General features: G+C 49.5%; 10 protein-coding genes across 10 annotated transcripts; 3 read left to right on the forward strand and 7 right to left on the reverse strand.

Annotated features, from left to right (window-relative positions):
* Positions 1 to 1,222: 1,222 nt before the first annotated feature.
* M437DRAFT_46966 (cytochrome b5 reductase-like protein) lies at positions 1,223 to 2,656 on the reverse strand (the record flags this gene model as incomplete). The annotated part of the gene is made up of 2 exons (XM_041021350.1): positions 1,223 to 2,514; positions 2,569 to 2,656. The coding sequence occupies 2 exons, from the start codon at positions 2,654 to 2,656 to the stop codon at positions 1,223 to 1,225; spliced, it is 1,380 nt and encodes a 459-aa protein (XP_040880462.1).
* Positions 2,657 to 3,401: 745 nt separating this feature from the next.
* On the forward strand, positions 3,402 to 5,125 carry M437DRAFT_47274 (cytochrome P450; the record flags this gene model as incomplete). Its single annotated transcript, XM_041021426.1, has 2 exons — positions 3,402 to 3,534; positions 3,585 to 5,125. The coding sequence occupies 2 exons, from the start codon at positions 3,402 to 3,404 to the stop codon at positions 5,123 to 5,125; spliced, it is 1,674 nt and encodes a 557-aa protein (XP_040880463.1).
* A 1,594-nt stretch (positions 5,126 to 6,719) lies between these two features.
* Positions 6,720 to 6,905, reverse strand: M437DRAFT_9501 (uncharacterized protein; the record flags this gene model as incomplete). The annotated part of the gene is made up of 1 exon (XM_041029092.1): positions 6,720 to 6,905. A coding segment is annotated over one exon (186 nt), but the record flags the coding sequence as incomplete, so codon positions are not given.
* A 1,858-nt stretch (positions 6,906 to 8,763) lies between these two features.
* M437DRAFT_47205 (uncharacterized protein) lies at positions 8,764 to 11,283 on the reverse strand (the record flags this gene model as incomplete). Its single annotated transcript, XM_041021406.1, has 2 exons — positions 8,764 to 9,170; positions 9,357 to 11,283. 2 exons carry the CDS (start codon positions 11,281 to 11,283, stop codon positions 8,764 to 8,766), a joined length of 2,334 nt encoding a protein of 777 aa, XP_040880465.1.
* A 345-nt stretch (positions 11,284 to 11,628) lies between these two features.
* M437DRAFT_83833 (AAA-domain-containing protein) lies at positions 11,629 to 13,273 on the reverse strand (the record flags this gene model as incomplete). The annotated part of the gene is made up of 7 exons (XM_041027999.1): positions 11,629 to 12,063; positions 12,115 to 12,463; positions 12,517 to 12,616; positions 12,676 to 12,740; positions 12,794 to 13,022; positions 13,079 to 13,157; positions 13,205 to 13,273. 7 exons carry the CDS (start codon positions 13,271 to 13,273, stop codon positions 11,629 to 11,631), a joined length of 1,326 nt encoding a protein of 441 aa, XP_040880466.1.
* A 1,380-nt stretch (positions 13,274 to 14,653) lies between these two features.
* On the forward strand, positions 14,654 to 16,144 carry M437DRAFT_83834 (uncharacterized protein; the record flags this gene model as incomplete). Its single annotated transcript, XM_041028000.1, has 3 exons — positions 14,654 to 14,857; positions 14,913 to 15,821; positions 16,124 to 16,144. 3 exons carry the CDS (start codon positions 14,654 to 14,656, stop codon positions 16,142 to 16,144), a joined length of 1,134 nt encoding a protein of 377 aa, XP_040880467.1.
* M437DRAFT_46935 (putative ABC transporter) lies at positions 16,119 to 20,799 on the reverse strand (the record flags this gene model as incomplete). Its single annotated transcript, XM_041021347.1, has 7 exons — positions 16,119 to 16,244; positions 16,301 to 19,005; positions 19,055 to 19,156; positions 19,207 to 19,473; positions 19,532 to 19,676; positions 19,729 to 20,520; positions 20,575 to 20,799. The coding sequence occupies 7 exons, from the start codon at positions 20,797 to 20,799 to the stop codon at positions 16,119 to 16,121; spliced, it is 4,362 nt and encodes a 1,453-aa protein (XP_040880468.1).
* Positions 20,800 to 21,556: 757 nt separating this feature from the next.
* On the reverse strand, positions 21,557 to 22,279 carry M437DRAFT_46444 (uncharacterized protein; the record flags this gene model as incomplete). The annotated part of the gene is made up of 1 exon (XM_041021267.1): positions 21,557 to 22,279. The coding sequence occupies one exon, from the start codon at positions 22,277 to 22,279 to the stop codon at positions 21,557 to 21,559; it is 723 nt and encodes a 240-aa protein (XP_040880469.1).
* A 1,419-nt stretch (positions 22,280 to 23,698) lies between these two features.
* M437DRAFT_83836 (uncharacterized protein) lies at positions 23,699 to 24,897 on the reverse strand (the record flags this gene model as incomplete). Its single annotated transcript, XM_041028001.1, has 2 exons — positions 23,699 to 24,824; positions 24,878 to 24,897. 2 exons carry the CDS (start codon positions 24,895 to 24,897, stop codon positions 23,699 to 23,701), a joined length of 1,146 nt encoding a protein of 381 aa, XP_040880470.1.
* A 237-nt stretch (positions 24,898 to 25,134) lies between these two features.
* M437DRAFT_74702 (uncharacterized protein) lies at positions 25,135 to 26,825 on the forward strand (the record flags this gene model as incomplete). The annotated part of the gene is made up of 2 exons (XM_041026287.1): positions 25,135 to 25,805; positions 25,859 to 26,825. The coding sequence occupies 2 exons, from the start codon at positions 25,135 to 25,137 to the stop codon at positions 26,823 to 26,825; spliced, it is 1,638 nt and encodes a 545-aa protein (XP_040880471.1).
* Positions 26,826 to 27,063: the final 238 nt, after the last annotated feature.

The following is a 27,063-nucleotide window of genomic DNA, read 5'->3' on the forward strand; positions in this document are numbered from 1 at the left end:
TGGCAATGGTTCAGGGTCCTTCGAGCTTCAAGCTCAACCGCCGACCGAGGTTCAGCTAACATTCAATGTTTGTCGTCGTCTGGAAAAAGCAAGCCTGCGTCACTACTGTTGAGACGTGCAGTACAAACTGACCAACGTGTCGCTGGCAACGACGCACGGCAGACTCTGATAGTCAGGTACCCAATGCCCCAACAGACCTAAATTGCAAGGCCGAGGTCAACGACACAAGGACAAAAAGATGTGACGTAGCAATATGTGGAGGATGCTTTGGGGATTGGAGAAGGAGCATGGAGCAGTCGTCGCTGCGGAAGACGACGGATCTGCACCCGTCACGTCTAGAAGCCTCGCCGGGCCGAGCGGCCCTGGCGCCCCTGCCGACGTCTATCCCACTCCATCGCAACGACTCTTCTTACACGACCGGAAAGAAGGCATGCAGCTCGCTTATTCCAAACCATAACTGCAAGAGCGCTTCTTCAACATTACACTAGACGCTCGATCGGACCGCAACCGGTGCCACTCCTTCGACCAGCGTGCCAAACACCCATCGTCTGGTCGAACAAGTGCAACACCCCTTGCGTCCCCGTGTGCGGTCACAACTTTGTGACTGACCCCTTCTCCATTCCGAGATATAAGACTTCGCGAAGCTATCAAGATGCGTAATCGTAGTTCGAAGACAAGGCTGACCATTGAGATAGCCCTTGACGGTGTCCTCTTCAAGGAGACCACATTCTTTACAGGTTAAGGTGCATTTCTATAGCTACACTGTGGCTGCCTTCGATACACGGGGAGACAGGAGTGAGGCCCTCAGTGGCAACACCGACTCATTCAGCATCATGGTAATCACACGCCATCTATCTATAACACCAGCCGTGCTTTTCCCGTACGTGGCGGCGGCTCGGTGGGATAGTGCCGACCAATTGGATGAAATGGAGCAGAATAAGGTAGGTAAAACCCACGTGGCTTTTGTCAAGCCTCTTGATATCAGAGTGCAGAGTCACACAGCGTCCGGTTGCTTGCCGAATCCTCGGGCAAGTCGGTAAGCGGCAGCACTCTTTCTGGCGTCGCCACAGCTCTCCAGTCAGTCTAGAGATACCAAAGGCCAATCGGGAGGCGAAAACAGTGACGAGAGAGGAAATTCTATTATGTCTATTTGCATCTATCTGAACTGCTTACTTCTACATGGTCTTTGCTAACTACTCACGCGCTTCTGAAGTTCTTTAGCCTAGAAGCAAAAAACTTGGTCGGTCAATCTTGAAACAGAGCCTGGCTTCTCGAATCCGAGCTCTGGAAGTGCTTTCTTCATGCTGTTGACCAAAGGTGGAGGTCCACAGAGCAGGATCTTGGTCTTCTTGTGCGGTTTCGGCAACTCCTTTTGTGCCAAGTCTTTGTCGATGTAACCCCTAGCACCCTTCCATTCCTCGCTAGGGTCACTGAGCACATGGATGACTCTAAAGTTGTCGGGATACTTTTCTGCGAACTCATCCAATTCCTTGCACAGAAGCCTATCGTTCTCGGACACACTTCCATACAAGAGAGTGACCTTTGTCTTGTCTCGAGGGTTCTCACAGATGGCGCGGATGATCTGGTACATGGGGGTGATTCCAGTACCTCCAGCGATCATACCAATCTCATTAGCAAGTCCTCGGCCATACTTCATGGCGCCTTTGGGACCTCGGAATTCGACTTCATCTCCAACTTTGAGGTCCTCGAGATAACCACCTGTGAGTTGGCCATCAGGGTACATCTTGATGACCAGTCTGAGTTCTCCCTTGTCGTGGTTGTTCGAGACCGGAGTGTAGGACCTGGAAACAGTCTTGCCATTGACCTCGCCACGGATACTCAGATGCTGACCAATAGGGAGTCCAAGAACCATGTCGTCCTTGGGAAGCTTGAACACAAAGCGGTATGTGTTTCGAGACAACTTGTCCTTCTTGACTAGAGGCAGTGTCTGATATTCTTGGGACTTGAGGAAACCAGCAGCTTCGGTGATAGGCTTTGCAACTGTCTTTGGCTTGTAGTGTGTTGGCCAGTCGGATATGGTGTGCTGCTTCTTGAAGTGGCGACCAAGATAAAGCAGCAATGTCGCCGACGTGGAGAAGGTTGCGATAAAAGCAAGAAGGATACCCCTCCAGAAGCCACCATGTTGGAAGTGAAGCCACCCGACAACGGGCGATCTGGCAACAAGCTCGTATGCGAGGAATGCTCCACCTCCGCCGATGACACCCTTCAGGAGGCTGCGGGCGAGCCTCTCGGTAGAAGATGACTCGGAACTCTCGTCATGGGCTTGGGCAATTCTGACCAGCAAGGGCAGCTCCTTTGGCTTGTCGTCACCCAAGTCATCTTCATCTGGCTGGTATCCCTCGAGTTTGCCGACGATGAATTGTCCCATCGTCTCACGAGCATCAGATGAATGTCCAACATCTTCGAAGGCAGCCGTCGCGTCCTGACCAGCTACTTCCTGCAAAGATGGTGCGCCTCCGGGGTGATCCTCAAGATATTTGGTCACATCATAAACTGTATCAACAGTCAACACAAGAACAACCTAGTACAGATACAGTTCAAGCATACCTTTGCCATGAACGATGATCCAGATATCGTCTTTCTTGTTGTGCTTCTTCACCTCCTCTTGTGTAATCTCCTTGAGATCGTCCGACATTGTGAATAAGGTAGCAAGGCTGTGCTGTAGAAAGTCTTGGAGATTTGATTCGGCAGGAGTGATACAGTTGTGCTGGGGTTACCTTCGTTGTATTTACAATTTCATCTCATGCATTGCCACAGACTCGAGCCAACCGTGCACCATCGTCATTGTACCGATCTGGCCTCCATACCTACAACTCACAATCTGATTTGAATGTACACCCAACAGGGAATCGGTGCGAACGTTCCTCGGGAAGCCCGGGCTCATGCGCTTTTGGATTCATGTCACCGCTACCTCGGCACCGTTGAGAGTGTCGGTGAGTCTAAATCCTGCATATCGACGACCCCTGGAACTACCGAGGCATTCAACCACTCCTACTCTACGTAGATCGAACCCATCAGCTGGCACAAGTTCGATTGATGTCAGCCTGTCAAATGAGTTCGATACATAACACGTTTTCCAGACAAACTCGACTCGACGGTGATGGTGCATAACCTAGGCCCGCGGAGTAGGATTCAAAATCAAGTCCAAAGAAACTGTCCGAGGCAACGTCGCACCGGCCGCGCCGCGCCGCGCCTATCGCAACATACTCGCTAACCTTTGCCTGCTCACGCATGACGTCGAAAAGACCGTCGTGTCTTGTACTTGGTGACCTCAGCTGTGTCTGAGTAATGAGTAGGAATTATATATCTTGACCTATGTGTGTGAAACCCTCAGTAGAACCACTCACCTGGAGAACCTTCAATCAGCTGTACTGTCCATCATGACTATCAAATCATTCTTCTTGCTTGGAGAAGATCCATCCACCGCACAAGAGATAGAAGTGGATTTCACTCATGATATTGACACTCTCAAGGAGGATGTCGGGCAATACTTTGGAGTCGCTGTACCTTCCGGTGAGTATAGAGGCATTTTTAATCAATACATTATGCTGAATTGTTCCCAGGAATCGCCTTTCAATCAGGAGAAACACAATTGGTCGACCTCGCCGATGTTGAGGAAGCAAAGTCGCCCATTGCCCTTACGATAGATGGTCGCGAGGCAAAAGAGCCACCTGGTCCTCGCGGTGTTCCCATCGCAGGTTCGTATCTCGAAGTGTACCCTGATCATCTCGGAAACCACCAGAGAATGTTTGAAAGTTATGGACCTGTGATCAAGACCACAGACATGGGTCGTACGACCTACTATACCAACTCGCCCGAGATAGCAAATATTTGCTTTGGCGAAGGAGGTTACTGGGCGAAGATGATCAACAAAGATCATCCACTTTATCAGATCAAAGAGCCCATGGCTGGTGTCTTTTTGAGCGACTCCAATACCGAAGCCTGGACTATCGTGCACAGATTCCTTGCGCCAGCGTTATCGCCCAAGGCTGTTCGCCACTACACGCCTCAGATGCAAAAAACAGCCGAGCTCTCTTTCAAGGTCTTTGATGAGCTTGATGAGAAGGAGGAAGCTTGGAATGTCTACCCCTACATGTTCAAGATGGGTTCGACCGCTATTGGCAAACTGGCGTTGGGCATCGATCTCCACCACTTTGACAGTGTTGATGCTCCACTTCATGAGCTCGTCGTCAAGGTCGGTAAGAATCTTGAGTTGAACAAGAAAGTCTCGACTCGAGGAGATTGGTACAGTCATTTGCCTTTTGGCGAGCCCAAGGAGCTGAGAGACACCAAGGCCAGACTTAATCAGCTCATGCAAGAGGCCATTGAAAGGGCGCAGAATGCGGGCGCCGAGGATCTTCCTATCTCCGAAGCTGCACTCAAGGCCGACTGTATCGCTGACTACCTGGCCCGAGCTGTTGATCAGGATGGTAACAAGATGCCCGAGAAGTACCAAACTCCTGCCACCTTGGTTGCTGTTGGTGCTGGCTTTGTAACGACTGCTTCGCTCCTCTCCTGGCTCATTTATGGGCTCGTTCAATATCCCGGAAACCAGGAGCGTCTTTTGCAGGAGCTCATCGACTATGGTGTCCACGACAAGACCACGTGGACTCCCGATCTCGCCAATGCTCTGCCTTTCCTAGACATGTACATCAAGGAGACACAGAGACTGCACAACCCCAGTTACCAACCAGGTCGCACAGCTCTAAGCGATACAATTTTGCCCGGAGGCTACAAGATTCCCAAAGATGCAGTCATGATCGTGGCCATCCACCATATTCATAACAACCCTGCTGTGTGGGAGGACCCTCATAAGTTCAACCCCGATCGATGGTCGACAAAGGCTGCGAAGAACAGACCAAAGGGATCTTACGTGCCATTCGCCGCAGGACCTAGAATGTGCATCGGGTTCAACTTTGCTCTGCAAGAGGTCCGAGTGATTTTGAGCGAGCTGATTTACCGCTATGAGTTCACAAAGGCTTCTTCGGAGGAGGTTGAGTATGATCCTAGCTTCCAGCTGATCAGACCGATGAACTTGTTCGTCAGGGCGAAGAGAAGAACGACGTGGCCTGACAAGAAGGAAGATAAGAGCGCAGAGGCTTAGTCGGTAAATAAAAGATATAGGTATAGATATAGATTAGAATAGATCTTTTATTTCCATCCAACGTTTGGCAAATCTAACGAATGTTTGATACGCTTGATTCGTTGCGCTCTTTTTCAATGCAAAGTCTGTAAGTACACGCTGTGAAAAGGCACAATTCTTTTGAAAAGCAGAGGCATTTCCGCGGAGAGTTGACAACTTGTTGCCTCTCAGCGGGCCTCACCTTGTTTCTGATCACTATTACGCATTTCTATAGCTATACGCGTTACAAACTTCAGTACAAGAAGCGGTGGTAGTAACGAGCAATTCTAGTTTCTCGCGCCATACACTCTAGCATGGGAGAGTGGAGGTCATAAGAACGCTGATCGCTAGTCTTGAACAAGTCTATGCATGATCATGCCAGATGTCAATCGCATGCCTGCGGACGAAAGAAAGTTTGGAGGGTCACCATCATGGCTTCTCGCTTACCCTTTGTAGCCTGCAGGGTTCAGACGCGGTTGCACCCAACAGCATGCCACTCGAGTCAGCATCTCAATACCCCTGTATGTTTACGAATCTTTGACAATGGTGTTGAGTTTTATAGTGCATACGAGCCTTCTCCCCACGAGTTAGGGCTTGTGACTTGCGGCTGAGTGATGGAGAAGTTGCTATGAAGATGTGTCAGCCAAGCTAGATCGTATCGGTGACAGCAGTGTGTTCTTGGATTCAGCCGTTACGGTTGAATCTGCTACTGGAACATACGCCAGTTTTCACAAAGCATTGTTACGCAACCAAACCTCTGTCCGAGCCTCTAGCACGAACACGCAATGGCAGACACGCACTGATACCTGTCAGCCCTGTTTGTAAGCCGGTGGGGCAGGATCCAACAACGGTCAACCACTTGCTATCCTGGTGGGGAAGTTTGTGTTGTGACCTTCCACACGCGGATTCATCTCCCGAAGACGTAAGACCCTGACCGGAGCTTTTGGGTGGACACGACAAGAAACGGCTGAACGCCGACCAGGTTGGAAGGGTCGCATATCAACCATGTGCCATCACTGTCAACTTTGCAATCTGTATCGATGCGACATCTAAGATGTCGCTGGTGATCTGTCGATCTGTCATCTACAAAAGATAGCTAATTGTATCAGACACGTGGACATTATCGCTCGTTGGTGCTCGTTACTACTACGCATATATGGCCTTCTACTGAGTACAAGTGACAAGATTCTGTGACAAAGTTTTGTGACAAAGTTTTGTGCCAAATGCGGACCTGAGCTGCGTGACTTCCCTGAGCTGCGTGACTTCGACGATGCTTTTTTCAAAGGGTCGACAGCTCGGCTACAGTTGATTGTAGAACCCCCACAGCTTGTTCATCGCGTCTCGACTTATACCCGAAGTATCAGCTGAGCTGCGGGCATCCATGTATACAGAGGTGATAATATTGTCGATCCATCCAAGAGCACCCTTGTCGCAAATCCTGCTTGCCTTGATTCAAGCACAAGATCTTCCTGCTTCCGAATTTCTGCAGATCCGAAACAAAAAATAAAGTACGAGTATTGTGGTGACTCTTTCTTGATGCAACCATGGTCTGAGCTGGCTAGCTCCAGCGAGGGATTCTCAAGCAGCTACCTCGCTCCACATGATGGTCTCTGGTCCAACGTCTGTAGAAAGCGGCACCACACCGTGGACAAAAGCACACTGTAGTCTGACCCGCACGTTCACGCTGGTGCCGTCTGTAGTTGCTGATCGAGGAGAACTTTCGACCACCGCAGCCATGGTCCCAGCATCGAATTGTAGGCCTGCCCACGTGTCTGCTCCCCGGATTAGGACCAATAGGGGGCGAAGGCGCGGTGTCAGAAGGAGATTTTTCTTGCTTCGGGCTTTGTGAATCGACTTCTGCAGTCGCGACAATATCAGATCCTGAATTCAGCCGAGAATTGGAGTGCGAATGTGAGCCAGAGTTGTCTTGAGAAGTCGTCGGGAGCCCAGGATCACTGCAGCGGCTCGGCCGTCGACTGGAAGTCAGTGTGAACGCAGATAGAGCGGAGTTCGGATACCAAATACTAGAAGATGGTTCGTGATGGTGGGAGCTTCGGTCGTTGGAGATTTGCAATGCTACTCCCGACGTAACCTGTGAAGAAGAACACACACTATCGCCTCCAACATGTTGGTAGTCTACAGGTCCTTGACCGAGAGCGTCCCATGGTTCGAACGAATATTGCGTTGGCGGAGGGCTTGAGTGGCTTCCAGATTGTGAGTGGTCAACATAATGTGTCCAGTGGCCAGGAACGTGGCCGCCCATTTGGGGATGATATATTGCAGAAGATCCGGGATGAGAGGGCCAGTAATGGTACCAACTCATGTCCGCACTTGCGCTCATGGAATAAAAGACTTCGTCGGGTGCTGGAGGTGGATTTTGCTCGCTAGATTCCATGACGAAGCTTGACAGAACTCAAGGATATTTCCAGTTGTCTGTTGGCAAATGATCTGATGCATAGAATGGAGTTTTGCCAGGTAATCTGTAAGAAGATAAGAGTGGAGTATGACTGCTTTCATGCGGCCGGGAATATGGGCATGGGAAACCTCGTCTTTTCACGTTTTTGCTAATTGACTACTGCCTTCCGATTATCCCCTGTTCAAGTCGAAGCGGGTCGAATCGAGGCTTGTGCTGTTATTCATCTTCGACAAGAACTGTGACATTCGAGCGGACCCGGTGGTTTGGGAGACCAAGCCAAAGCCTACTTCAAGACAGGTCAATGTGCTTTCAACGTTGGCATACCCGGGCAATCTACTCACGTCTGGATCCAAACGATTACAAGAGTGTGATTGGAGCTGAACAAGCCTCGTAATTGGTACTTGGTGGAGTCAGTTGTTCCTTGGATCGGAGAGAGCTCCTGTCCAATGATGGTGGAGCAGAACCTGATCGGCACTTCGAACCATTGTCAAATTGGGGGAAGTGGATTGCTATGCCTAGATTTCCAAGACGAACGGAGGGGACCAGGATCGACAGAGGCCCTCGGGGGATTATGGTGAGGCTCCAAACATGGAAAACGATCGACGATGAACGGCGTTCAGAAATTGTCCTTTAGCAAGAGCTCAGAGACGCCTGCGACCAATTACAGCAGATGTCGGACCATGATGGAAAGCTCAGAATCAGGGCCGTCTAAGACCTATGTCAGCAATTTTCGGGCCATGGTGAGCAGCATCGGTCGAACATTGACACTTGCGGCAAAGAGCTTAATGCCGAAGGAAGGAGCAGGAGAAGCCTGGAGCCGGCACAGAATGCCGCGCTTGTCCAACTCTATTTCACGATATTGGGATCAAACGCACTCTGGCGCATGAATGCGAGTCTTTATTCGCCGAATACACCCCAACGTCGTTATCAGGCAAAGTTTCGAGGGCTGTGCAGAGTGCAGACTGCTGTGAACCCTGGTAAGCGCCTCCGTAACCGGATTCTGCTTGGAGCACGACTTGGGCAGTGTTTGCCGAACCGTTAGACCGTTGGAGTCAAACCCTCGTGGCATTCTGAACATGGAAGTGGTCTGTACATGGCCACTCGTAGGCAAGGATCAAGCAAGCGACCAAGGACAAGGCCATAAGACAATGAATTGTTTGTGGCAGCTATGCTTTATTAATACCGGCGCTTTTCTTCTCGCTGACTACTGTCGAACAACGAACATGTCTTCACTCCATCCATATGCTCTCTGCAACCGCCGTCCAAATAGTCTCGCAACGTGATAGCGGACCTTTTCTCCAGCGTGCGGTGCATAAAACTGAATATGCTCTCCGTTTCCAAGGACTGACTGAGGAGCGAAATGCCAGACCGAGCCAAAAAGCTTTTCTACCGCAAAGCCCAATGAATGAAATACGTGAACGAAGTCAGTCCATGTTGTGTCTCCTGGTATGTCATTCGAGGATGGTGCGTAGAACAAGGCGGAAAGGGTCTTTTTCGCACGTTTGTCCACCATGAGGGTGGCTTTCTTGGGGGGCTCGGAAGGTTCGGAGTCCACGTGTCCAACTGTCACAAAACCGTTTGAGTCCCGTGGTTCTCTCAAAGCTGACAACGCTTCTTGAAATTGTATTGAAGTCTGTCTTTTGTGGGAGCTGCGAAGTTGGAGATAGGTCGATGACAGGGGTTCGTTGACAGCTTCATGGTTCTGTTGAGGGACAGCAGACTTGCCGTCCAGCTTGTCATGTAGGTTGTTTTTTGATTGACCATGCGTCTTGTGATGCATCTTTGCATTGCTTCTACCGTTCATCTTGCCCTTCGGCTTTGCAACTTCGGGCTCTTCCCACTCTGAGGTTCGTTGTAGGGATCTGTTGCCAGAAAGTAGCAACCTCATCACCTTGTCTGGCAGGGTGACGGATTGTGAAGCGAGATGCTTGTCCACTTCTGACCAGAACGCATCGAGATGGAACTCGGCTTTGTGCAGCGCAGAGGCATTCGTTTTCGTGCGACGGTTGCTGATGGGATAAGAGAACCGTCCATCCCCTGTTGATCCCAACTCTGCCAGATCAACACCTTGCCAAGACATTTTTCTGAAATTGTCCCACTCTGCAGATTTTGTGTAAAACTCCTCTACAACTTGCTGTCTATTGCGCGCCAATTCCCGCTCGATAGTCCTCGACCAGGGAAGATACAAGGACAGTTGATGCAAGCATTCAGATATTACGCCGAGATCACCAATGTTGTCAACAATCAAGCCGGACTGAAGTTCTTTTGCCTTAGTGTCGGCATACGTCAAGCGGTCAAGTTCGCCCACGAGTGTATGAAGACCAATCAAGGATTGTTTATCGTCCCACAGAGTGGTGTACACCCAGAAGAGACGATCCAAGGCAGGATCGCGATCGGTGCGTGGGTTGGGCATCATGCGGAATTTTGAAGAATGGTGATCTGCTGTAGATGTGCCTTCTCGATGCCAGTACCTGAGCATAGGAGGCGATGGGGGAACATGAGACTTGAGTAGAGCTATCGAGTTTGCCGCTGACAGCTCTAAGAGGTGGCGTATCTTCTTGATAGCAATTTCGAGTTCGTTGGGTAGAGGCTCAGAAGGAGACGAAATCGGGTACTTCTGCGACAGCTTATCAAATTCGCACACTTCTTTGTAGGTGGAATCCCAGAGAGAAAGTGAAAGATAACAATCAGTTATCATCTTTCTGAGGACACGGTTCCAGAAAGCTTTTGTTAAGCCGGCCTTATGTATAGGATGTTTTTTCCCTTGTGAATCGAGAAGCATCTCTGGCTGATGCTCTTTCCATTCATTAACGCAATCCGCAAAGTAACTCGGGTCTTCTCGCAGTAACCAGATATGGTCAGCAACGGCCGAGCGTTTAGCAGAAACGAGGGATCCAAGTCGAGACAAGTCAAATTGCGCCGGGATCTGGTACGGTGCATCTATGACGGAAGACGCTAATGTCACAAGTGCAGGTTCATTTGTGTGCGAAGACGAAGACAGAGGTTGGGGACCAGGTATTGAATCATGATCTGACCCAAAAACAAGATCGTGAACGATGATCTTCACACATGCTAGTAAGAATTGCCAGATGTGTTGTTGTACTTCCAATATGAGCAAGGCTTCTCCAACGCCGAACCAGGATCCAACCAAATTTTTGAAAGCGGATTTTGTAGTAGTGTTTTCGGGGACCACTTTGGCGTACTCCTCAGGAGTATCACTGTCGGCAACAAGCATGATACATCCTTTCACATGATTCATCTGAATCTTGCCTGCTGAGATACCAAGTGCACACGCACTGAGATCGGCATGGCAGAAGACATAAGGGTGATGACCGCCACGAGAGTTGATGAAAGTCGGCAAGACTCCAGGCTTCAAGAGGTCTTCCAGATTGATGGAAGGCCACTTGTAAGCATCCAGCGAGTATGATGACTCGTCGTCAGAAGCGTTGATAAACTCAGTCAAGTCAGGCCTGTGGCGTTCATTCATATCACGCCCCCACGCTTCCAGCAAGACAGACTTCTTCTGGTCGCGTGTCTTATTACGCCATCGTTTTCGAATCAACTCGTCGTAATTCTTGGTGATGTGGTTCAATTCATGCCAGTCTGAAAAGAGGCCGTTTGCCAGGGCACGTAAGATCTGTGTAACCTTGTCAAGGGGGGCAGATGGTTCCAATGTAGGCTCGAAGGATGGCAATTCACCCTGTAATGATCCGAGATCGAGCATGATGGGAAGAAAGGTGAGTCCGTAAGGCTGACATTGGCGACATGTTTCGAGATTCGAGAGCAAGGGGCGATGATGTAGTGTCGTATGTGTAGGGTAACTTTTGCCGAGCTCGGACGGGCGAATGTCGACCACATTGCGCAACACGTTGCCAACGTTGCGTTGTCACATTATCAGACATGCCAAAGCACTCATGCCACCATGAAATATTCTTGCCAGTTAAGGAATTGTACATTCTCGTATACACCTTCTCTATGTTCTGTCAAAAGCTAGAAGCATATGAAGTTTTGGTTGTCGGCCTCTCGTCGCATGGCCCAACACTAGCGATCGAAAACACCATCTAGTACTTCACTTCGTGGCCTTGTCAACCTTGACAGCCTTCTCAATAGCCCGGATCGCGTCAAAGACGGTACACTTCTCTTGCCTAGTATATTTTGCAATGGCGAGGAATGGTAAGTTTACCATTTCCCTTCCACTGAGTCCTGCGCAGTCTTCGGCAACGCTCATGAGTATGGGTCCAGGAGATTGAGGATATGCAGTTTTCCAGAGCGTCAGTCGGTCGTAGCTTGGTAGGTGCGACTGATCGAGAAAACTGCCCAGTGTTCGAAAATCGAATTCCTCGTCTTCTTCGTCACTAGGCAGAGTCTCAGCCCAAGGCTCGTAGATGATCGTCCCAGCTTCGATCAGCGAGTTGAGAATGTTGCTCAAGATGGTGTAGATAGCACTTCCGCAAGGGGGAGGCACTGAGATCTTGTCGTAGACTCGGTCGAGGAAAGCTGAGTCCTTGAAAAGGTTAGTAATATCCTGCTTTAGACGTGAGGAATCAAGCCTTACGATGGACTCAGCCAAATTGCTTGTGCAAAAGACGACAATGTTTGGCTTGCTTCTGATTCGATCAAGCGCAGTGAGGAGTTGATTAGTAGCGCGAACAGTGTCCGTACACTCGCCATTCTTTGTCGAGGCTTGACGCGACGTAGCAATACTTTCGATCTCATCAATTAGCACACAAACTAGCTCCTTGCCGTCGTGTGCCATCCTGAGGACCTTGTCAAACATTTCTGATATGAGCTTGCCGCTTTCGCTGTAAAACTTGCTCAAGAGATCTTGTGTGTTGATTTCGAACAGTTTACCACCTCTGAAGGTGCGACTGAGCCTGATGACTAGTTTTTGGGCCAGAGCCCGGCTATGGTAAGTCAGCAGCTCGTCTTTGCACACACGTCATAACTGATATGATACCATAGAGTCGATTTGCCACAGCCTGGCGGTCCATGAAAGAGGATCAACCGATTGATATCCATTGCTTCCGAGACCTTGTTTGCTTGATGCAACTGTGTGACTTTGAAAGCCTCAGTTCAGACGCTCATGTGTAACAAGGGCAAGAGGGTACTGATTTACCTGTACGGAAAACCATGTTGAGAATTTCTTCTGGATTGATGTTTTGAGTATTATCAAATTTTAGACTATCGGAAAGATGTAAGTATAGTGAAATTGGTATCGGGCAGATATGGCACACCGTTCCCAGACGCCAGCCAAGGACTCATGAGGCAGATTGATGAGTCTAGCTTGAGAGTCTTTTGAAGTGCTGAATGTAACAGTAGAAGCAGCGGCGGCTTGTTCGTGAAGACTATAGGCATGGACCTTGAGTTGGACGTCGGAGAACAAGCACTTTGGATCATATTTCGACTCCGTAAAAACGCCAGTGACATAGACGGAAGCGACGTGATCCTTGTGCTGGAACTTTTCTGTTGAGACAGTGTCAGCACCAAGTCCGACCATCAACGAAATCGAGATCGAGTACCAAATTCTAATAGTTCGCCGTCGCGGACCGGATGAAGGTAGTCATTGTTGGTCAGGAAGGTATGGAACGCGTCCTCGATCTGGACACCATAAGTATGAGAGGCGTGAAGCAATAAGGGAATCTTACTTCAGCGCGAGTGATGTGCTCGGCAGCATCGGCATCCTTGAGACGCACCTCCACATGAACTTCAGCCATGTTGGAAACGTGATTGTAGTTGGAGAGGAGAACAAAAGACAAGAGAACGAAAAACTTCGACGAGCAGCGAAAGCAGCGGCAGAGTGCCTTCCATTCGCAGAGTCTGAGGAAGCTACGGCGAGGAAGGTGCTTTCCTACCTTGGACCATGCCTTTGATTCTCAATTGCGTGTTTCTACGCTCTTCGGACATACATACGTCTCTACGTCCAAATCCTCAATCCAAATCTTCCTCTCGTTGTGTGTTCACTAGCTCCAAGGGCAAAAATATACGTGTGTCGTGAGCCTATCTGCCAACCACAATTCCAACTCCTTCACGACGCTTACCAAATTTCTTGGGCCAAGAGGAGAAGGTGTCTATGGTGGTGATCTTTTTGGAAGATTTTCCCTGCGGAGATCACGCTTTTGCGAAACCATTGTGCACTCATGTAGCTACACTGTGACAGCCTTGAGCACATGCGGAGGAAATATCCCAGGCTCGAGGCGCAACTTCAGTCAGGCGCGAAGGTCAGCCAAATCTGTGATTTTATACGCGTATCTTGACACGTCACACATCAGTGGTTCTGTGGTGTAGTTGGTTATCACTTCTGTCTAACACACAGGCGGTCCCCGGTTCGAACCCGGGCGGAATCATCGTTTTGCTTTTGTGGTGATATGTTTTTGGTCCAGAGATGGTGGTGGTGGATGCGCAAGAAGTTTGCCGAATTTTGAGGCAAGAGCGGGCGTGGCGTTCAGGGGCGCCGATGCCTGAAAGCTTGGCCAGGCGATGTTTTTTGGCAAGCCATTCCTCGAAATCGTTCTTACTGTTCGTACGTCCACCCTGCATAAGAGCGATCCTTCTACTGATCACGCGTCGGTCTACTGGATCTGAAGCAGACAACATGTTGAAGAGCCATTGGCTTTTGCTCGCACTGTAGGTGCCTGGACGTTGATGATGCGCTTCCACGAAAGCAAAGGGATGCAGAGGCTAAGGCAAGCATGTTTTGACCGACTCTTCTAGTAGGCACTTAGCGTGTTTACTTGTTGCCAATTACAGTAAATTGTTTTCTTGATTGTCGTCGCGGTATATCAGGTTTGCTATGCCCTGGAGTGTCCACCGCTTGAAATTAACAATTACGAGGGCTTTTGACTAGGGCCTTAGGCGCACGAACGGACGTCTCACCGCACATGTCCAAAGAGCTTTGATACACCGCCAGGGAATTTTTGCCCGATGCTATTGGGTTTATTAAAGACGCATGTGCTCTTGCTGTTGATCCGTTCTGCATATCATTGACCACATTGGTTCTTGAGTCTTGACTCTAGTCGCGACTTCCTGGCTTTCAACCACTTTCTCAAAGCCAACATCCAGAGTCATCAAAACAACAAAAGATCTCTACCAACATCATGGGCAAATTCACTAGAAGCTTACGCCCTTCGATGGGGTCTCGTCCTCAGTCAGCCGTCTTCGAGAAGTCTAGTCGTCCTTCATCAGGAGTCTTCTCCTCTTCGCGACCATCGTCTGGTGTTTTCGATGCCGCCGACATTCCCAGATCAGACGCCTCTGAGACGAGCAGCCGTGAGCTCGCCGAGTTGGCCCAAGATCTCAAGGTGAGTCGCCAATGGCATCCTCGTTGAGACGCAAAGATACTGACACATGCTCAAGGCACTTGCAGACCAAGCCGAACAACACAAACAACACAACCTCGACAACTTTGTCCAGATCCTCAGTCATCTCAATGGTCTCCCTGCTATGCTCGAGCACATTGGCTCCATGCCCGACATTGTCGCTTTGAATCAAACCATTGGCCAACAATCGCAACAGATCGCTGATCTCGAAGCCCGTCTCGCAGCCTCGGAAGCCGCTCACAAGGAAGAGGTCGCAGCCCACACAAGCACAAAGGAAGAAGTCGCACAACTCAAAGCAACTTGCAACTCCAAGGACGAACGCATTTCTCACCTCAAGTCTCTGCTCGGCAACATTGACCAAGACATCAAGAACGCTCGTGGCGCATTGGAAACAAAAGATCTCGAGATCTCCAACTTGAAGAACGAACTCTCCAAGCTGAACTCGCTCGTCGCCTTCCAAGACCAGGAACATGCTGCCCTCAGCGACTCGATTACAGCCAAGGACGACGAGATAAAGCAACTGCACGAAGGCCTTGCCGGCAACGACGCCGAGCTCGCACACACAAAGACAGTCCTTGCTCAACTGGATGCTCAGATAGAGTCTAAGAACCAAGAGCTACACTCTCTGCGCACCGCCAATGAGCTGACATTCCGCCAACTGCTCGAGTCACAAACAGCCAGCATGGAAAACCTCTTCCAGCAGCAGACTCACACCACCGATGCCTTGACTCAGCAGATTGTCGAGCTGAAGCAGCAAATCCGTCTTCAGCAACACCTCGATCCCAACACTCCTCCTACCTCCAATCCCGCCAGCCCTGCTGTTTCGGCGGCAAATGCTAGCTGGGGTATGCCTGGCTTTGGCATGTTTGGCGGCAAGAAGCCAAAGATGCACAAGCGTTCTCAGAGCCAGATTGTCGTCAAAGCTCCCCACAAGTTCGATGTGCCCGTACCGACCATGCTCTGAGTCGCTTGAGACACGAGCACCCGCACGCTCTTTCCTTTTTTCGTATCCTCCCTCTCTGACGACCTCTGCGATTTGATTTTCCTTTTTCTTCTTGGTTTCCTTTACTGTCGTTTTCCCTTTGCTTTCCTTTGCAAGCAACTCTCACTCTTGGAACTCATGCCCTTCTACGAAACCATTAATGCTTCTACGAGAAACACGATTATATACTTTTGTACATACTCTGTATACCAATGTACATTTCGCTTTGGCTTTTTTTTACCACCTGGTATTGATTGAATTTCAAGAAATACCACACAGCTGTCTGAAACCATTGTTGGAGATGCGCAAGTCATCTGGCTTACCAACAACAGAGACCCGCCCCGCATCCATCATGATCACCATGTCTGCATCTAGGATAGTCGTCATCTGGGAGATATGTCAGCATTGTATCAAGGTATCGAATCTTGCTGCAAAAGACTTACTCTATGTGCGATAGAAATGACACTGCAATCAACGAACTCTGAGCGCAATACGTCTCGAATCACAGTATCGGTATCTGCATCCAGACTGCTTGTTGCTTCGTCAAGGATGACCAATTTGCTTTTGCGCAACAGAGCTCGTGCCAAGCAGAGCAGTTGCGCTTGGCCTTGACTGAGACTCTGCTGATCGATATCTGCATCCAATCCACCGCGTTCATTGACGAGGTCAAGTAAGTGAACCTTGCTCAATGCAGAAATCAAGTCTGTGTCGCTTAACTCGGCCTTGGGGTCGAGGATCGATCGCAAAGTTCCAGGAAGAAGGAAAGGCTGTTGTGGGATGGCGATGATGCTGTTACGGACAATGTCAGGATGGACATGCTGGATATCATGTCCATCGATAGAAATACTGCCATGTCGTAGTGGAAGAAGACGCAGCAGAGCAAGCATCAGACTCGATTTTCCACTTCCTGTGCGACCACAGATTGCAACTCTTGTGCCTGGTGGGATCGAGAAGGTGATATCGTTCAGGTCGTAAGGACCAGGTGCGTCAGTGTACTTGGCATGGACTCCAGAGAACACTACTGCTCCCTGGGTCACCAGTTCTTGTGACATTGTACTGGTTTCTGATGAAGCCTCCTGCTCTGTGGTCGTGGCAAAAGATCGCACCCGTGAGACAGCGCCTAAAGATGTTTCCAAAGTTGTCCATTCGGTAACGAGACGAGTAAGCGACTGGCTGAATCCAAGAACGTTCGTCAAGGCTACTCCCAGCAAGCCTGCTGAAGTTGTACCTCTTTGGGAAACTGCTAGAGCAACAACCAAAACGGCCAAAGCAGCAACGATCAGATCAAGGACCAGCTTCAGCCATCGCTGAATACAAGAAAGCAAGTAGTATGGCGACTGAGCAGTGTCCAGTAACTTCGAGTGTTCATTCTTCGCTTCTTCCTCCCATCCAAAAGCGCGGATTGTGACAACCCCTTCAAGCGTTTCGAGAAAATGAGAGTAGATGGGACTTCGAGCCTCAATCTCAATTAGACGCAGTTGGCGTGATGTACTGAGATAGATCTTCTGTGTCGCATATATCGTAATCATGACGAAGGGTATTGTGATTCCCATGTAGCTGGCTCCTGTGGAAATCACTGCCAGAGAAGCAATGGTCTCGCATAGAGTATTTCCAGTCGCAATGAGCGAGGTAGGTAAGGCTCCAACAACCAGAGCCATGTCTTGGGCAAACCTGTTCAGGATGGCACCGCTATCGCTTTGGTAGTAGACCGATGAAGCTGCTCCCACTACAGTGTATAGAAGAGTACGATGCATGTTGATTGCAGAGTCCGGAATCATCTTCAAGAAGACAACCCACATGTTGAGGTTGCTGAAGCAGGTCTGTGCCAGGGCGAGTACGGCATAGACCGTCAGATACAGACCCAAGTTAGAGTCATCATCTGCTGTCCACCAATTAAGCCAGATTTGAGAGAATCTAGAACTGAACGCAGCGCCAATAGAAAAAGCGGCGAACATGGCCAGATATCTCTTATGGAAGTTACTGAAGTAGTACTTGTATATTGACCAATCTCCGGTTCTCCTCGCCAAGTCGTCTTTGTCCTCCTTGGATGGACCTTTTGGCGCTCGAGCTTTGTTCACCTCAGTGACTGTCACGTCGGCAGACTTGTCGAGAGGTGTGTCGGTCATCATACCAAGCTTGGGATCATGCGATGAACTCGAGCCTGTGTGTACAACGCAGCCATCCATGGAGAGGGTCACGATCTGATCAGAGATCGCCATGGCTCTTTGTGAATGAGTGACCAGAAGGACTGTGGTGCCAAACTTGCGAAGTAATCCTTTGGGACCAAGTAGGCGGTGGATAATGACTTCCTCAGTATTGACATCGAGCGCACTCAGGACATCATCGAGAAGCATGATGTCCCTACGCGCATATACAGCCCGAGCAAGTGCGAGTCTGGCTTTCTGTCCCCCAGAAAGCGAGACACCTTTGCTGCCGAGTCGAGTATCGTCTCCATCTGGCATACTTGCGACATCTTTGGTAAGATCGCAGGCATACAACACTGTGCTATACCAGGTCTCGTCAATTTCTGTTGAATCACGATCCGAACCAGCGATGAGTTCTTTGATGGTCTTATTGGCCATCCAAGGCTTCTGGCTGCAGTACGCAATGCTCTTCGAAGAAACCAGCATACTGCCGCTCAATGTATGAGTTTCGCCAAGGATCGTTTTCAACAGGGTAGTCTTTCCCGTTCCAGTTTGCCCAGTAATAACAACAAGGGATCCTGTATTAACGTCAAGCGAGACTCCCTTCAAGATTGCGGGACCTTCGGTCGACAAAGACACCTCCATGTGTGAGCAGACAACAGCAGATCCCGCACGAGCACCTTGTGGAGTAAGGGTTGACAGCTCGATGGCGAGGTCGCAACTTGCGTTGTCAGTTGTGCTTGACAGGAGTCCGCCGCTGTGAGATCGATAATCTTTTCGAACTGGGAGTTCCAAGTAATGCTGTAACCGTTCAAAGCAACCCAAAGCCTGTGCCCATAAAGGCATAATGGTCAGCAGCTTCGCGCTAGGCGTCGTGACCAGATCCAACAGAGCCAACGAAGTAAAGGCTTGAGCGATATCCAGACCGTCCGAGCCGTCGACGTAAGCTTTGATGGCATAGACTATGAAGGTAGTCACGGGAGCCCAGATTGAAGGTATCACGGCTGTTCTTGTCAGTGTTCGGTCACAGCGTTCTAATTGATAGTAACGTACCGATTGCATTCAACCCGATGATGAAGCGAGCAAAGCAAGCGAACATCTGAAGCTCGTTGACTCTCAAAGAATGAAGCAAGCTCGAAGCAGATTCCTTGAGACCTAGAGAGACACTTCAGTAACAACTTGATATACTCACAGCGAAGACTTACCTGACATCTTGACCGATTGAAGAGATCCAAGTACCGCAGATGTCGTGTTGACACGTTTCTGTGTGGCAGCACTCCAATCTTTTCTCCTCGATCCAATCCTTCTAGACACCCAGCCTTGTGCTTGGGTGGATATGACTGTGAGAACTATAGGCACAATGCTCACTGCGCCAACTTGTCGAGCCAGAAGGCCGATGCCCACCGCGACTTCGATCAATCTAGCCCAGGACTCATTAAGCTCACCAAGAACTCTAATCATCGTGTCAATATCTATTGAATTCGCGTCAGATCTTCAGGTGAAAGTATGGTTGCACAATTCATGACTTACCGCTCGATATCAATGTCAATGCAGCACCGTCCTTGGTAGCGCCGTCATATACAACAAGGATGTGGTCATGAATAATCGAAACTAGGGCGCCTCTCAATTTAGTCATGATACGAGAGATCTGCTGTTGATAGAGAGCATTTGATATCTGCAAATTTGGTTAGCTTGGAACCGAAGAGGATAACACAGCTCAGGCTCACAGCTATTCCGGTGTATATGATGAAGGTCGCCCCGATAAGACTGTACCCAATATTCTTGTCCGGATCATGGTTTTCCTGGTTGAGGTAATCAATGGCGCGGGTGAAGAGGAATGGTTGTGCGAACGTGAAGCCAACCAATGCAAGTCTCATAGGTATCATAGCCGTGATATCTGTCCACACTGCGCGAAAGCAAGCCTTGGGTAAAGCCCATACGGGTGAAGGAGCTGTGGACGACTCGGTGCGACCTTGAGCTTTCTTCAATTCTTTGTCGAGTGCTGCCTCCAGACTTTGGCCGGTTTTCCGAGACCGCAAGTCTGGATCAATGGCATATAACTGGTCCTGGCTCAAGAGAGTCCGCAGACCGCTCACAAAGAGAGGATTAAGCCACCAAAGCAAGCTTCTGCTTAGAACAGAACTCGTTGACTCTGGTGGTAGTGTTCGATCTGCTGGAGGTAACCATGATCTTTTGTTCCAGGATTCACACGCCAATAATGACAATTTGAGAGCGATGGACAGGCACATGAAGCTCGGTACTATTCTACGAGAATGACTCAAGAACAAGGTTCGCACCTGAGCTGCATCGAAGACAGATGAGAACAGTAGATACACGCCAAGCAGAGAAGATGACCGGATGGATCGTGTGTGCGATACCGTGGAAAGGAAGACGATGGCCAGCGAGACGATCAGTCCAAGACACAGAGCTGGAAGCGTCGCTGGGGTCTCTGAAGCCGGACGGATGACCCATGACACCAGAAGAGAGATTTGTGTGACTGCAAGAAGGGTTGCAATGGTCTGATGTGATGGTCAGCGGTCTTCTTCGATGTGGCTCAACGCGTAGATTCTGACCAGCTTAGAATTTCTTATGGTAGGTGCATTAATCCTGGGTGCGGCCCGATACAGCTTGATGAAGCTGAAAGGAAGACAACACAGAAAGATGGCGGAAGGAACGATCGACAGTATGGTTTGCTCGAAGAACAGCGTAAAGTCGAAGCTGCCATCGCAGCTAGCTGGACCAAACGCGTGTAGATTACAGTTTGATGTTGCATCAGACAACCACGTCGCGTTCGACATGATTGCAAGAGTTACTACTGGAGTAGCTACTGCGCATGTCGGAAATAATATACTGTGGACTCACCTATTGATTGCTATACCGATATGGCAGGTGCCAGATAAGAACAATTCAGGGGCACAAAGTCCGAAGGATCAAGCCCGGTGTCCTGGTCTAAAACGGACGATGAGGCGCCACTGGACACACGCGCGTCTGCGTAAAAGTATGTGCATCCTTCGAGCAGCAATGTTCCTGTCGCTCAGTTGTGATCAACTTGCCTCAAATATTGTGACGGTTTGCAGCAAGCGCACGAATGCAGGAACCAGACACGACGCCGAACTTCGACCAAGTTTTCAAAGCTTCACCACACTCCGCTGTGTCAAACCTCCATCGACAGAATTTCGAGATTGCAGCAGCAACCGAATGACAATCTTGCTGAGAAACAAGACCATAGCTGAGCAAAACGATGATGATCAGAGTGGGATTCGAACCCACGCGATTTCTCACTAGTAAACTCATTTCAGGTGAGCCTGAAACTAGCGCCATAACCACTCGGCCATCTGACCAATCGATGAAGCCTCGATGTGTCAGCTACAATATGACTAACTGGAAAACACGACTGGCAAAGGGTTAAGCGTCCAAGTCGTGTTGAGATGGGAACATAGTGTGGGAATATATCTTCAAGACATACACATAGGAATACCCAAGCAATTGTTGATAGACAGAAAGCAGACGAGAACTGTAATCAGCATTAAACATTAAGTCATATAAATCATGAGGTCAGCAATGAACACTTCCATCAAAACCATCTTCTCTCTTCAACAGCTTCAGCACGACATCCAACCTATCGAATACGCGATAGCACCTCCTCAGCTCATCCAGTTGTTCCAGGCGTTTAACTATCTCCGTGCCACTGCCACCAGCCCATAGCGTACGTCGATCGTCTTCCGTGAAGCTGTCTGCTACTTTGATCATAGCATCCACAAACATCTTGTCAGAGCCTAAGACATTCTTGACTCTTTCTCCCACACCACCTGTGGCGAGACAAACACTCCTGCCGATCTTTCTCAAGGTCTCTAGGGCATTCTTCTTGGTGACGAGGGAGCTTTCCCTCTGTACTTGGGTAGCAACGCTCGATATATCATTTGCTATCCTCTGAACCGCTTTATCGGCATATTGTCGTCCTTTGGCTGGGTCCAAGTAGTGCTTAGAATTCAAAGTATGCCAGACAGAATTGCTGTAGTGTACGAAGTTGACCGTCTTGCTCGCACCAAGTGAGACTCTCTGTGCATATTCTGAAGTAATGTCAGAAGCAAGAGAAGGGTGTCTCTGTACAGCAATTCGGAGAATTTGGCGTAACTCTGTTGCTGAAAAGGAATCTAGAGCAGTGTCCAGGGAAGCATCAGAGCAAGTTGTCGAAGGAACCTCATTCATAGGTGTATCTACCCGCACAGACATGTGAGGTGCATGTTGATAGTCATTTGATGGCGGCGGAAGGTCCATAGTGACTGTGAGTCGAATAGGCCCATAGCCAGGGATCTCGGGAAGCGTTGTACTTGTCTGCATGCCCGTGACGCTACGAGAAAACGAGACTTGTGGTATATCTGGCAATGGTCTGCGCAAGCTCATCCTACTTGAGCTTGGGGGATTTGAATATGTAGGCGACTGTGACATTGTGGTATCATGTAGTGCAATACCAGAGCTTGTGTGGAAACTGGAGCTCGCGGCCGACCACGAATCACCAGCGGTCTCGGACGAAGTCAGGCTAGGCAGCTCGGTTGCCACATGACTGCTGTTGGACTCGGAAGGTGTGAATGTTCTTGATATTTGGCCAGGATCGTACAACTGTGCCAGCGAACATGATTTGTTCCATATCACGCTTGTGTTGAAATTTGATTGAGACGTTGACTGCGACCCGATGGAGCTGATTGATGAACTTTGACGAGTATGAGTGCGCCGCGGAGGTGTCGGCGCAAAGGAAAGGTCGGATATCTCAAAACTGTCGCTGAAGCTGTTTGTCCGAGAATGCTTTGCTGGGATGTATATCGAAGACATGGTTGCTAGATGGTGATGAAGGATGGAGAGAAGATACAATACGAACGACAAGCTGGAATGTGGTAGGCCTCTTTGCTTTCTATGGTACGCTTTGGTCTGGGAAACATACTTACTCGCCGAGTCTATAGCAACCAACAAATTGGCGCCGGGAGGCAGGAGTCAATGCTGAACACGGGCTCTAAATCTCTCGGTTTCAAGGCCGATCGCGTCTTGTAGGTCACGTTGCATCAAAGCAGTGTACCGTCTTACCATCGCCTTGGAAGCGCAAGTGCTGCATCCTTACCGTCGTTGAGCAGTTGAGCAAGCTCGCATCACATGTTAAACGCCATTCTCAAGATCATTCACAAGATGTGGTAGAAGAAAGTTAGCAACAACAGACACATAGAAGCTTGGTAGGTTGTCGAGAGCATTGACCTTCTTCGGCACATCCGAGTGCCGAAGAAGGCATCGAGGACTGTCGGTGAGTGAAACCTCTTTCTACACCTCTTCTTCCCAGCCTCATCTGACCCATAACCCGCGATTACGGATCGAACACAGACCCCTCAGTGGCAAAGAATTTTATACTGGACTGCATTCTGGAACGTCTTTCTCTATTTGCTTGTGCGCCTTCCCCTGTATATCCGGCTGCGGCACGGCATTGCTTTGGCTATGGATTGCTACTCTTATGTCTATGCGCTTCTTGACGAATATCGTAAGCAAGGAACTGTGAGTATTGGTTCTACGATCATAAGTATCGTTGCCATAGGTCATATGATTTGGACATATCATCAGAAGGGATGCACGATAGCACTATGATTGGCGCAGAGGTGGTGCAGTGTGGTATTAGTCGCAGCAAGAAATCATAACTTTCGTTTCGTGTCCAAATGGTTATGCAGCAATTTTCTTCTTCGCCGTGAGAGATGACTTTGAGGTAGTTATCCTGGTATCTCCTTTGGATTCAGCTATCGCTGCAATACCACTCAACATCTGGTCGAGATCAATGTCAGAATCATCATTGAAAAAGATTCTTTTGGGAGTCTTTGATGGTTTCCTAGGGATCGGTGCTGGAGCCACTGCCTCTGACAAGACCAAGTCGGTCTCATTGGTTGAAGCGAGTGGATTGGTATCATCGTTGTTGACCGTGTTCGACAAGTCGTCTTCCTTAGCTGTCGCTCGTTTCGCGGTTGCTCTTGGGACACGCACTCGCCGGACTAGCTTCTTCCTCTTTGGTGGAGAGTTCCCTTCCTGCGTTGGATCCTGCTGTGCGTCAACCGGGGCCTTAGCAATTTGTTCCTCAAGAGGCTTCTCAAGGTGCTTTTTGGTGACATTCTGTTGTCTAGTGGTCTTAGCCTTTGGCTTCTTATCAATGCTTTTTTCCTTCAGTGGCAGTGTGGTTATTGTCTGTGTGCTTTCTTTCGGGCTCGATTGCGCAGTCTCGATGTTCTCTTGTACATGCTTCCGTACCACTCTTTTCGGTGGCAAGGCCTTCTTCCGAGCTTTTTCAGCTAGGCATACATCCTGAGGATCCTGGTCGGACTTTGTCTTTCTCTTGGGTTGTGGGATGTCCTCGACCACAGGTTTTGGTAGAGAAATTGGCTGGTCTGGCTGAGGTTTGAGAGAGTCTTTCTGGCGTGGTCTCGGGACTAGAACGCGTTTCTTGACCTTTCGCTTTGTGGGCTTGTTGGCGGCCGGAGGTTCTTGTTGTGTCACATCAAGGCTAGCATCCAGGGCGGCAGCAAGAATAGTATCCTCTTTCTGTTCTTGAAAGGTTGTCTTTTTTGTCCTCTTCTTGAACCAGATTTGATCATCTTCTTCTTCTCGGACGACTCGTTTTCTCTTTGGGGCTGGCACGTGTGAAGGAAGCGAGGATTCGGAATGGTGATGAATTTGGGTATGCGCAAGGGCAATTGGTCGTGTGTTTGAGGGCGAGGGCGATTCGATTGCAGTCGTGTCGGAGACTTGGATAGGACCAGCGTGGAAAATGAAACCAAAATTCGTAGGTATAGAGCGAGCACTTGGACAGAGGGTCAGCGAGGATGCAGCAGATGTAGAAGTGATTGTTTATACCCAGCTCCTCGTTGTCGCATCATGTGGCGCTCATGGCGAGCGTCTGCCGGGCAATCAGCGCATGCGGTATAGTATTGGACGGTTCGAACTCGCCGATTGCAGTCATTGTGTATAGATGTCAGTCGTTGGTATAAGATGGAATGTCAATGTCGTGGTCGGGAATTGTTTATGCACACGGAGTTAAGCTCGGCTGCAAGACATGACGCTCGTCCAAATTCTGTCGCGTCCAGTCGCTTCTCGTCGACATCGAATCAACCATGCGACAAGCTGCCCTCGGCCGCTTCAGGCCGTTACAGCCATTGAAGCCATACATCTGCAGAGATTGTGCCTTGACGGCGACGCGGCGTACCCTCTCGCAATCTGCTGTTTCCAGAGACAAGGCTTCCTCCACATCATGGGACCAACACGCTGAGAGGATACGCGCCGGCGAGAGAAAGAGCTTGTTGACTATACTGGAAGAGCGTGGTTTCATCAAGGACCTGGCTGGCGATCGCAATGCCCTCGATAAGCTGCTGACCGACAAACGTGTCGGCGTCTACTCTGGTATCGACCCAACTGCTCCTTCGCTTCACCTGGGCCACCTTCTGCCCATGATGGTCCTGTTCTGGATGTACATTCACGGTCACAAAGCCGTTTCCATCATTGGAGGTGCAACTGCAAAGATTGGTGATCCCACCGGCCGTTTGATAAGCCGACAAGAGATGGACAGAAACACAAGAACTTCAAATCTGGTCTCGCTGCACAACTGTGTACGCGCAATCTGGAAGAGTCTAGACAGATACGCAGAGAAACACGGCTACAACAAGGACTCGGCTTGGTCCAAAAGTATACAGAATAACTCAGTCTGGTTGTCCAAGCTGAATATCATTGACTTCTTGTCTGATGCTGGAACCGTTGCTAGAATCGGTGCTATGCTGGGTAGAGATACGTGAGTGCTAGTTGTTTCCATCCTCTGTTCTGACAGCATGCTGACTTCGGCAGTGTCAAGAACAAGATGGCGCAAGGTGATGGCATGTCGTATGCTGAATTCACCTATCCCCTCCTACAAGCCTATGATTGGTGGCATCTGTATCAATCTGGTGTTCAGGTCCAGATCGGTGGCTCTGACCAGTACGGCAACATTGTCGCTGGTATTGACCTCATCAAACACTTGACTCCTAGACCGTCAACCTCGCCAGAGACCAAGCAGCTGTCCGGTCCTTTTGGTCTCACCGTGCCCCTTTTGACCACAGCAGCTGGTGCCAAATTTGGTAAAAGTGCTGGAAACGCTATCTGGCTGGACAAGACCATGACAAGCCCCTTTGAGCTGTACGGTTTTCTCGTCGGCTCTGCTGATGCTGATGTCGAACGCTACCTGAAACTCTTCACCTTCCTGCCCCTCGACTACATCTCCACTGTCATGACCGAACACCAAGTCGATCCTAGTCAACGTAAAGCTCAGCATCTGCTTGCACGTGAAGTCGTCGATTTCGTCCATGGTCCCGAAGAGGCTGCGAACACACAGAACCAGCACAAGTTCTCACGCCGACCGAACTTGCAAACTCTGCAAACCAAGGCGGCGGATAGCAAAGAAGGCCTCAATCGTCTCTACCTTCCTCGCAGCCTAGTCCACAACAAGCCACCAGCACGTATTCTGTACCATGCTGGCCTTGCCAAGAGCAACAGCGACGGCACTCGCATGGTCAACTCTGGCGGCGCCTACATTGGCAGTCAGTCTGACGAGAATGGCTCGGATTTCAATGGCGATCTTAAGTTCCGTTCATTGAAGGGTGTCACTGCTGCCACAGTCACCGAGATGATGGAGAAGAGTAACGTACTTGTCCTTCGAACAGGCAAGTGGAACGTCAAGCTCATTGAAGTCATCAGCGATGTAGAGTACGAGCAGAAGGGCCTCAGTGCTCCAGGTTGGGAGGACATCAGAGCGGCCAAAGACGAAACATCGCCTTGAAGCAGTTCTCCGCCAACCACAGTGTACAATTATGTAAGATTATAGAAAGCCTTGTTTTCTGCTTGAGTAGGTATTATTTCACCTTTGTCTCCCCGTAGGAAAGATTCGAAAGAGCCTTGCATTATGCGTATAAGTCGCATATGTTGCGACAATAATGTCTCCTCATCGTTAACAAATTGGCAAAAAACCAGAGCTGAGCTCATATGGGAAAACCACCCCTTTCCCGGTCCTTGATTTT

The sequence above is a fragment of the Aureobasidium melanogenum genome (assembly GCF_000721775.1).
Source record: "Aureobasidium melanogenum CBS 110374 unplaced genomic scaffold scaffold_8, whole genome shotgun sequence".
Taxonomy (NCBI): Eukaryota; Fungi; Ascomycota; class Dothideomycetes; order Dothideales; family Saccotheciaceae; genus Aureobasidium; species Aureobasidium melanogenum.